Here is an 11,533-nt window from a genome sequence, read left to right as displayed (position 1 = left end):
AAGCAGTGGTATCAACGCAGAGTACTATAATTCGCAAGAATAATTAGAATTATAATTCCAAGCATTATGATAATTCTGGTCCCATGCGTGAAAGCGACCAGGAAATCCAACTATACGATCTCGATGTTCCCTCCATACTCTGTAAATCACATGTAATAGATATCAAACATTATCTACATTGATCGATAAAGCTGTGCATAAAATCGACTTACCTGAAACCAAACATGATCTCATCATGCCTCAAATGAGCGTCATCGTCAACAGAAAGGACGGCTTCTGTCTCAATTGCATCGAATGGAAGGAATCTATTATTCAAACTATTTCTTGAAGCCTTTATGACCTGTTCGAACATTAAACATTTATTTAAAAGATATTTTTATGTAATTTCCAGAGAGATATATTCTACAGGATAATACATATCTGTATATATATGTATTATCCTGTAGAATATATCTCTCTGAAAATTATAATTATAATAAAAATTATAATTTATATATATATATTAATAATATATATATATATATATATATATATATATATATATATATATATATAAATTACGCTTATATATTACATTTATTGGAACGCCGATGTCAGGCCATTTGAGATCTTCCGCGGGTGGTTTTGGACTATTCCACACTATCAGTACTTTATTCAAATAAGGCAAACCATAAAGACGCGCTAGCGAATTTATAAGAACTTGTTCTCTTTCGTATGTTAATATTACAATTGTAAACTGTTCTCTTGGATAGTTTCCTCCTAATGATTCACTAAACTCTTTTCCGGCTCCTCCAGCACCTTTGCCAATAGGCCGAAAGCCAACTTCTGAGCCTATGAGAATACAGAAAACACAATATGGTTAAATAAAATTTATATAACACACAGCATATAAAAATAGTGATCTTACCAAGAAATTTGGCATCACTAGGAAGAATGGTATCAAAAGGTAACTGTGGATACAAATTAAATGGATCCATCCAATCATTCCAAATTTCATGACCTTGGATTAATAATGTTGTATAATTTCTCTTAAAAGCAGGAGATGGGTATGGCGGTTCTAAAGGACCTAAGCTTTCTTCAGCCTCAGGCTCAGCGATGATAGCATCCGACTTTAAAGGCTTTTAAAATAAGATAATGTAAATTATATATGTATATATATATATATATATATAATCAAATCTTTCTTATTTTGTTACATTTAGATATATATACCACAAAGCTTTCATTAAACACACTGGGACTGGGTGTTTGAGGTGCCGGTAACGGAGGTATACCGAGTCTGTCTCTGACTACTGCTATGGTAGTATCCATTACACTTTGTGCGGTACTCATAAATCGTTCCCATATTAATCTACCTTGTCTTCGCATAGTCAGAAGATCGTTGTCAGGAACAGCACGCAATAAAAAATGCATCTCGGTCACTCTAGCCTAAAATAATATTTTTGTCAACTTTAATTCAACCAAATCAAATTTGGCAATGTTATGATGAAAATTACCTTAGGTAAAAAGATAACAGCTCTTCTCCAAGTTATAACTTCATTATAATTAAGCAAAATTTGATCACCGCCGAGAATAACTGGTATCGACCCGGCTCGTAATGCTTCATACAATCTCGCTTGCATAGATGAAGTAGTCAATAATGTGACATTGCTAGGAGCTAAAATTAATGCAAATGTCGATTCTTTTAGTATAGCTCTTCTAGACGAATCAGTTCCACAGAGCGACCAATCAAGAGTTTGTACAGGTTTGCTTTCCACAGAGGCTGGTATACATTCAAATTGAATATAAAACTTATCCAAAGTTATTCCATTGCTCATATCTTTCAAATGTTGAATGATAAATGAGTCTATATTATTATCATCAACCACTAATTTTTCCAAATCTATGTCTGAATCATCGATTTGATGTGTCATTGGAGTGCCTTTAAAGGTTCTCATTTCTCCCTGAAAGGACAACAAATATTTTCTTCTCACAGGCAGCATTTGTGCACATTCTTGCCAAACATCTCCACCAGGTGGTCCCAGAATTGGTGGAACAATTAAATCGAAACCATCGCGAAATTGATTTCTATAAAATGTTGATTGCACAACTATTGCTCTCCCAGTATCCAGATTACTAAAAATATTTCCAGAATCTGCAGACAAATCTCTTCTTGCAAGATTTAACAATATATGATTTCTACCATCTCCTCCCCAATAGGAAAGTGCGTGCAGTTTTTTTGTATCTAAAGATTTGCTGTAACGTTGATCACTTTTTTGTTGAGAGCTTAATGCTTCACCAACTAAAACTATGTAGATACATGCCTCTGCCGGATTTCTAGTAAGATGCGGATTGTATCCTACATAATAAAATAATTTAGCATAAATAAATATTTTATCAAATAAAAATATTTTTAATTACAGTTTGTTCATACATGTTAATTATATACCTAATGTTTGTTTAATGGTCGTTTTTAAGAAACCATCTACATCCCATCCTGGGTTAACTACTGAGAATTGATCCGGATCATACAAATACACAGGAAAGCCACTTGTCAATGCACATCGACTATGATCAAAACAATTATACATTTTACACGATCGTGGATCTGTACTGTGTAATATAATTGGAGTAGTATTAATCAATATTCTCTTAGGAGGTGCCAATTCCGGCGTATTCCTTTCAACTGCTTCTCTTTGTGCTACTTGTGCTTGTTCTACGCTTATTTTTAATCTGTCAAGATCTGTTTGTTGATGCAATAATTCTTGCTTTAATTCGTCTATCTTTTGTGTTAAACTATTAACTTCACCTTGAAGTCTTTGTCTTTTAGCACTTAAATCTCTCAATTCGTTGCTCACTGAAATTTTTATATGAAACATTTCCTCTATTCGCATCTTCAATTGTGATGCTTTCATAGATGTGAAATCTTCAAAGGCTTCAAGAGTTGAAAATGTTCTATATATATCTCTATCTGGAGCATCAGATTCCACCTAAAAATAAATTCATAATTAATATAAGGCATCACGAAATCATAATATTGAAAGTTCTTCCACTTTCATCTTCTTTAACATACCTTGGATAAATAATAATGTGTAAATAAAGGCACAATAAATAAAACTATGGATGTCAAAATTATTATTCTAGACAGTTTGACATGTGCCAACCATTGACATATTTCTCTGCTAGTGTTATTAGAGTGATGATAGAATGGAAGTGCTTCATAAATATTTCCTGCCATATTTATATGAAATTGTTACGTATCTTCACCCAGTTAGCCAAGTCTGTTCTAACAGATTTTGGCAAGTGCCTGCTACAAATTATTGTTAGCAAAAAGGCTACAAATTTGGTACAAAAGTTGTTATTACCGATTAAGCTGGCAGATTGACGGCAAAAACCAAGCAAAGCTTGCTGACATAATCCGACAGCAAATTGGCGGCGGAAACCGAGCAATGCTTGCTAATATGATTGATAGACTAGTATCAGATTGTCGGCACGAACTGAACAAGATCTGGTGTGCGCAATCTAACGGCATATTGGCAGCAAAAACCAAGCAGAATATTACAAAGTATTACAAAATTCTATTATTTGAAATAGTATAGTTCAGTCGTTTACCGCTATGCGACATGTTATTCATTATCTATACTCGTATTCAAGTTTTTGTCACGAGTATATATAAAGCCTGCAAAATGTGACTAATAATATTGTAATATATCTATCTCTATCAGTTCAATTTTTGATACGATGCCTATACAGGATAATTCAAATATTGAACTCATTTTTGGAAAATCGAACAAATAATTGTTCGAATTTTACTTATTCGAACAATTGTCCAAACTGTCCAAAAAAATGTTTAATTTTATAAATTAAATTATTTAAATTTACCTATATGATTTAACACATTAATATGTGTGATTATATATTAATACTGTAACTGATCTAATTTTTGTCGTCGAAAATTGCCGTAGATCTGCTGGGCATTTGGCGCAAATCTGTTGTCGATCTGCGGTTGACAAACCTGCTCTCGATTTGTTGATCAATCTGTCGTCGCACTGCTAGTGACAGATCTGCTCTGGTGTTGCATCCAATTTGATATCAGGATGTGATTTCAATTTTTGGTTGCAAATAGGGCGCACTCGAGAATACAGTAGGCCCTGAATTTGGCAGCTTTGTTCGACAGGGAATTGTTTGCCGTTTGTTAACAATCCGCAAGCAAATGGTTAGCTGGGACCAGATAGACGAGTGCTGGTGTCCAGATAGAAACAGAAATTTCACAACTAGAAATGCAATAGTCGTAAAATCTAATTCTGAAAAATTGCCAAAAGGCTTTTGAAGAAGGTTTTTGCCAGGGTATGCATCTATATGGCTGGACACTTTGATACATCTCTTCAAATTTCTGCAAAGAATAATGCACATCTATGAGATCGCTTTAAATATAAATATTTAAATAGCTTGACGAAATAAAACAGAGTTTTCCTTTTTATTATATATATATATATAAAAGCTATGTCACGTTGTTTACGTGTCTTTGCATAAAGTTTGATTTAAAAAAACAATAATAATCGCATTATACTTGTGAAAAATCGTTTTTTATGTTAATATCGTTTAACATATCATTGTGTACATACCATCAGTAACCTACACGATCCAATCGTTGCCGCTTTTTCGACAACGAAACTGAACAGGATTACGATTTGATAAACAAACATGATAAACACGAATCGAGACGAATCTTAAGGGCATTCTACAATGGCAGTAGGCAGTGAGGAGTAAGATTTTAAGAGTTGGTTTTAAGAGCAAATGGGAATTTCGTTACTCACGGTCTTTACATCATTAAAAACAGTATACTCTCCTACTCCTACAGTCTTATTACTGTCATTGTAGACGGCCCTTCTTCTTCTTCTTCTTCTTCTTCTTCTTCTTTGGTTGAATGGCTCCGGGCCTGACCACACTGGCCCACACGGCCAAATAGACGGCTCTTTACAACATCTCGCTCTTGTCCAACTTTAACGAACAACACTTACTGTTAGCGAAACCGCATATCTATTCTCATCTTACTCGCGGTCACATATCGGAGATCGGAGTAGTTACGTTATATTCGAAACGGCGAAAAGGTCACACTGTACTGAATAATGATAGAATCGCCGGAAAGTGTTTCAGACGTAAGCACAGACGTCTATACTAAACTAGATTGCTAACTGGGCCTTCGGACTTGCGTCGCATGAGATTTCCGGTTGTATTAGAAAAAATGGCGGCGGTTCTGTGTACGGACTTGACATTCTGTGTGCTGTGTGTGTGTGTGTGTGTGTGAAGCTACCGACGAGAACTTATTAAAGACCGTCAGCCCTGTCCTGGGTAAAGCGGGGAGCACACACTTTTGCATAAGCGCATAATCATATAAGCATAAGGAAATTGATTGGTCCATTTCCTTATGCATGAGAAAATTGACCAATCAATTTCCTTCGTTCTGGATATAGTTGCAGAAAACTATTGGAAATATGTTTTTGAGTAAAAATGATAAATTTTACGTTTTTTGTAAATATTTCCAAAACTATTAATTTTAAAAGGGGAGCAATTGTGGATTCTGACGGAGCAATTAAGGATCAATCGTTTGAGCTATATTAATTATTAAAAAATATGCACTTTCAGCGCCAACTTATTTCTGATGTTCCGCCGGCTCTAAAATGGATCTAGTTAGCGCCACTGTACCGGCTAGAGAAAGCGTTACAGGAAAAACGGCGACGTGGCCCTCTCTCAGGCTTCTCTCTCCGGCAATCATTCCCTGGTTTGCTCCGGTAACGTTTGGTGGCATTCCGCGCATATGTATATACACATATATATGTACTACATCCACTATTATATATGTGTATGTACTACATGCACTCGATGTACTTGCATTTCTCGAGATCTTCACAGTCATGCGCATATCACGTCGAGTGTAGTGCGAGGGGAATAATATTTTGGCTTTTTCGGGGGCCTAAAATTAGCCGAAAAATGGTAAGCTTTTAAAGAGGCGTGATTGTACATTGAGTATTACGCTTTACATCAAATTGTCAATTAATGAAATCCGGTTTTTTCCCTGAGATTTCGTCGTATTATTTTCATGTTACCACAATAACCTATTCTTGCGTATGATGTTAATGATTTTGACATTTGGGCTTTCCCTGTTTTCTCTGCCACTCTTCAAAAATACATCGAATTAAAATACTATTTGAGGCAACATAAAATTATGCCAAAGTATACTTTGAATGTGTCATGGGAACTTGAATCTTCTTACGTATATCATGTTACATGATGGTATTTACAGAAAGTTGATCTAATTCTTTGAATATAAGTATAAAAGACATTATGTAGAAATGTTTAATTATAATAATAAAATGTAGAACTCTCTCTCTCTCTCTCATATTGTCATCTTTATATGCACATTATTTTTATAATCAAGTAAGTAATGAGCTTGCAAAGCGTGACTCTATTTCATTCAAATTACAGCATAAATTAAAGTTTTCACAAAGAGACAAAGTGAAAAAATTTATAACATTTACACAAACTGGAGAGCAAACTGCAATATATTGTCTGGCTCAAAATGATTGGAAGCTTGATCTGGCAAGCGACAATTATTTCCAAAATCCAGAAGCTTATTATAAAGAACCAAAAAATTCTGTTGACAAAAAGAAATTGGAAATATTATATAGCAAATACCAAGGTAAAATTGCAAATATGATATATGATTGCAACTTTTTATTTTATTATTTGTATTCAGTATTATATAAAAAATAGAATATTATAATCAATTATATATTTACAGACCCAAGTGAACCCAATAAAATTACGGCAGATGGTATCATGAAATTTTTGGATGATTTAAATCTCAGTCCTGAGAGTAAATTAGTTTTGATCATTGCGTGGAAATTTCGTGCCGAAACACAATGCGAATTCACTAAAGAAGAGTTTATGAATGGCATGATAGATTTGGGGTAAATATCAATTTCAATGTATACTTATAACAATTATTAAATGTAAATTATAATTATTTTCATAATTATCTTTTTCAGTGTGGATAGTATAGATAAGTTAAAAGCGCGTTTAGGTAGTTTAGAAAATGAATTAAGGGATCCTCTAAAATTCAAGGATTTCTATCATTTCACATTTAATTATGCAAAGAATACAGGGCAGAAAGGTTTAGATTTGGACATGGCCATCGCTTATTGGAATATTGTATTAGATGATAAATTCAAATTTCTTCAATTATGGTGTCAGTTCTTACAGGTAAGCGCATATATTTGAATATTATTTTTACATTTATTTTTTATGTACAAAGAGAGAGTTATTTTAAAATAATTACTGATATCTTTTAGGAACATCACAAAAGATCAATTCCAAAAGATACATGGAACTTACTATTAGACTTTGCACTTATGATCAATTCAGATATGAGTAATTATGACGAAGAGGGTGCCTGGCCTGTATTAATCGATGATTTTGTAGAATGGGCACAACCTCGAGTTCGTCAATCTCTCTAACGTTTTTTTCTTCTTTTTCTTTTTTATTGCAACACTCGTCCAAATCACTCATACAAATGATAACTTTATTTGTACAATCATAAAACGTATATTTTTCAAGTATTTTGTTAAATAACATTTCTTTTCAGTATATAATATCAGCTTACTTTTATTTTGTAAATAATTACAGATAAATTAATGTTCACAATATAAAGAACCATAGTATATATTATATGGCATCTAATATGCATTCTCAACAATATTTACAATACATTGATTAATAGATATTATTTTGTTTGCTAAAACATGCAAAAAAGGTGAAATATCTTTTGAGTGTTTGCTTAAAAAGAATAACGTTATTTACTTATTTCATAAATTTAATTTATACGAAGCCTCTATATTAACCACACGCAAAGTACCACAAAATTGTCATATAATTGTAAAATAATCTGATTGTAATTTTTTGTTTATTTTTTGAAGAGGGAAAATAAGCATTGCCTTGAAATTGATCATATTGTACAAAGTAATATGATGTATAAAATGTTTATTTACATATGAAAATATGGGAAAAAGATTGCTCAATTACCTCTGCTAAATACATGTTTATGTATTTGTTGGTACTTGCAAGCAGTTCTTAAAAAGAAAAAAAGATATTTAATTTGTAAGCATTCTTTTAAAATAATATGGTAATTGGAAACAAAATTGCTAAATTAAGCTATACGTTCTTGTGTAGATAGTAATTTCTAGAAATTGTGTTGTTGAAAATTGTTATTAAATAAACTCTATGATACTCTATTATACAACAATTAATAATGTACATAAGAGCGTAAAAAAAAAAGAGAAAGAAATCTGTATTTTAGAAACATTATTCTATTTCGGCATTCTACTTATCTTTTATAGTTAATCAAATTAATTACAGAGAGAGAGAGAGAGAGAGAGAGAGACAGAAAAAAAATTATTTTTTGTATTTTAGATGATTATTTATTATTATATTTCTGAGACATAATTGTTCTAGACAAAATACATTATTTTTTTCTATAAAATCAGAAGATAATTCTTATTTATGAATGTATGATATAATATTACATTTTGTAATAATATTTTTTACACAAACAGATTTGATTCTCTTAACAAATTTGTCATCATTATTTTGTACATTAGACATTGTCTTTCTAACAATGTTCTATATAAAGCCATATATATATATATTTGTTTCCTCAATAATATAGCGATTTTTATTTATATAAAATATATCCAGATTATAGGGATATCATAATGTAAAAAATTATTTACTATCACAGATTGAGAGAAAACTAAGCTGTTAAGAAATCAAAATATTGTAGCGACTCTTATATAATATTACAAAGTCACAAAAACGAAACTTTCGAGTAAAATTGTATTGTCCACACATGTTTTTGATTATATTTTATAAGCATAATGTGAAATAGACGAGGAAAACAAATCTCAATGAGATATCAGTGTAAACTAATTAATATGTAGTTGTTACATATCGCCAGGGGTACGTTTGCGCAATGCTAAACTTGTTCAAAAAAAGGATATATATGGTATCCATTCAGAAACTGTTATTTAAAATGACATTCTTCAAAATAAATCAGATTATTTTATTAGTTTCAGCATTGTGTAACAATAAAGCGTTTTATCAGCCTTAGAAGAGAAACAGAGAGAAAGTAAATTGTACATAATGTAAATAAATATATCGGTCTTAATCTATACATTCAGTTTGTCCGTTTAAAAACTGCTGCTAAATACACACCGTGTATATTACTTATATATGTGTTTAAATAAAATGTTCTACTAAGTATATACAATTATATTTCATATATATTGTATATTGTATTACTTATATATTATTTAAAAAGATAACGGTTTTTTATTTATATTTAAGTTTATATCTATGATATCGGCAATAAAATAAGGTAATAAAATACCTCAGTATTCAGTTATAGAAATTTATAATTATGATTATATATTTAAATTATATTTTACAGAATTGTCGACATTCGCATAAAGCTTTATGATTATGACCACTGCATTCTGCATTATAGGAATATAAAAAAGCTAATTCATATTTAATAGCTTGTGTATTGTAACAATTCTTTAATACTTCCTCAGTATACCAATTGCATAGTGATTCCAATCTATCAATAGTTGTCTGTATCATATATTTTCACAATTATTAATGGAAGAGAAAACTCTCGTTATTTATGTTATATTGCTTATAGCTTATAGTGTTAAATTGCTCTTTCTGCGATATATATTTCACAAATAAACTTTTTTCTTTTAAAATTATCTGTGCTTACCTGAGCAATGACTAATCCGCGATTTGAATTATTAGCAGTGATGTGACTATGTGAATCAAACAACGTTACCTATGAATAAATTTATTCTATATACATACACACATATACATATATATTCATATATATTTTTTCTCTCGGCTGAATTACTTACCTTATAGGTAATTTCTTGAAATATGAATAATATAGTGCGTCCACATGTGATGAGCAGCATAAATAAAGTATGAGATTTTGGAATTTTATACCATTCATATAGAAATGTATTTATATTTTTGTACAAACTTATTCCTATTTCCTCGTGAAAGATATTAAATTTCTGCGACAAAATTATTACACATATTATTTAATAAGCATAAAAGATATACTCATGAAAATTCTACTTGCTTAGATAGGAATGGATTACATCAATTAGAATTTATTTGATTGAATATTATATTAGAATATATGTATAATTTGTTTTGAATATTACTGACACAAATCGTACCCATTCTTTTAATATGTTTAGGCTTTTGCCCCCATATTTCAGAGCTTCCTCAGTACTTAAATATGGATGCGATATAAGTCTTTCTTTAGTAAGCCATGCATGAATCGCATTACCCTCTATCATCGCTTCTGCTACAATAATATTCAATCTCGGACAGTTTTCTATATCGTGAATCAATAAATGTTCTCTTGATATTCGTACAGCCACAAGCAAACATATCAGTGTACAAGCTTCGCTTACTAAAGGATTATCCAATACATCAAAAAATAGATATATATGCTCAATATTAAAATATCTGATATAGATAAAATTATGCGTAATTACTTTCTTGTCCTGGTGGATAACGGCTTTGCGTAAAATCAGAGTGATACCACAACACATCTATTTCGTGAGAACAGTCTTTGACATATGTTGGAAAGTGACAGTTAAATAGTGGTGGTAAATTCATAATTACAAGAGTATTTCTATATATTATTCCATATGTCTCCCATTACTTATTAATTTTGTTATCAAATACATCTTTTTTGCAAATTTTATATTTCCATCCCAAAAAAGTTTAAAAATATTAAGACATTTTTTTGAATGTCAAAATTTTGTATAATAGTACGTTTTATGTGTATGTGTGTGTGTGTGTGTGTGTGATTGTGTTCTAGGATAAAATAATTGAATATTAAAGATAACTGCATTCACAATAGAAGCTAAGCAATTACTTTGTAGCAATCGAATCAATCAATTTAGTAGACAATATGATCCTAAAGAGAAAATGTTTGTGAGTAATAATTAATAACATTTAAACAAAAAAACTTGTTTAATATTTTTTAGATCTCTGCACAATTGACAAGAATAAAACAGATTTTTAATAATATAGTATTTTAAATTTTGCCTTTTTCCAGAAAATATTTTCATCAAAAGTAATTTTCAAAATATTCTTTAATATTCATTATATATTTATCATATAATAAACACATTTTATTAATTTCATTTTTATGATATTCTTATTTAATTGCATATACTTGCATATATTTAATTGATATATACATTAATCATTTAAATATTTTAAAATAATGATCTTTAAAATTTGATGTAGATTTTACTATTATAGAATTGTGTGAAAAATATGAGCGATTTTTTCAATGTTTAAAAAGCAATGAATGTATATATGTATGTGCACAAAATATCTTTTTTTTAATATGTGTAGCTTTCTTTATATAAAACACTTTCTTTTCCTAAGTAAGATATAAAATTTATACATAGAG

General features: G+C 30.5%; 3 protein-coding genes across 3 annotated transcripts; 1 reads left to right on the top strand and 2 right to left on the bottom strand.

Moving 5' to 3' along the window:
- Positions 1-24: 24 nt before the first annotated feature.
- Positions 25-3,511, bottom strand: LOC138936440 (exostosin-3-like). The gene is made up of 10 exons (XM_070301862.1): positions 3,497-3,511; positions 3,345-3,435; positions 3,053-3,210; positions 2,429-2,969; positions 1,497-2,338; positions 1,213-1,428; positions 908-1,118; positions 575-831; positions 213-340; positions 25-139 (listed from the first exon to the last, which is right to left on the bottom strand). Exons 1-10 carry the CDS (start codon positions 3,509-3,511, stop codon positions 25-27), a joined length of 2,574 nt encoding a protein of 857 aa, XP_070157963.1.
- Positions 3,512-5,869: 2,358 nt separating this feature from the next.
- On the top strand, positions 5,870-9,502 carry Sccro (defective in cullin neddylation 1 domain containing SCCRO). The gene is made up of 5 exons (XM_070301697.1): positions 5,870-5,973; positions 6,466-6,679; positions 6,782-6,950; positions 7,029-7,242; positions 7,332-9,502. Exons 1-5 carry the CDS (start codon positions 5,971-5,973, stop codon positions 7,494-7,496), a joined length of 765 nt encoding a protein of 254 aa, XP_070157798.1. The 5' UTR covers positions 5,870-5,970; the 3' UTR covers positions 7,497-9,502.
- Positions 9,367-11,169, bottom strand: LOC138936357 (uncharacterized). The gene is made up of 5 exons (XM_070301698.1): positions 10,602-11,169; positions 10,278-10,516; positions 9,948-10,109; positions 9,797-9,865; positions 9,367-9,648 (listed from the first exon to the last, which is right to left on the bottom strand). Exons 1-5 carry the CDS (start codon positions 10,723-10,725, stop codon positions 9,472-9,474), a joined length of 771 nt encoding a protein of 256 aa, XP_070157799.1. The 5' UTR covers positions 10,726-11,169; the 3' UTR covers positions 9,367-9,471.
- Positions 11,170-11,533: the final 364 nt, after the last annotated feature.

Source organism: Polyergus mexicanus, unplaced genomic scaffold, assembly GCF_030449975.1.
Source record: "Polyergus mexicanus isolate NDT 795.1 unplaced genomic scaffold, iyPolMexi1.0 SCAF_9, whole genome shotgun sequence".
In the NCBI taxonomy this organism is placed as follows: Eukaryota; Metazoa; Arthropoda; class Insecta; order Hymenoptera; family Formicidae; genus Polyergus; species Polyergus mexicanus.
This window is presented reverse-complemented; position numbering and strand designations above follow the sequence as displayed.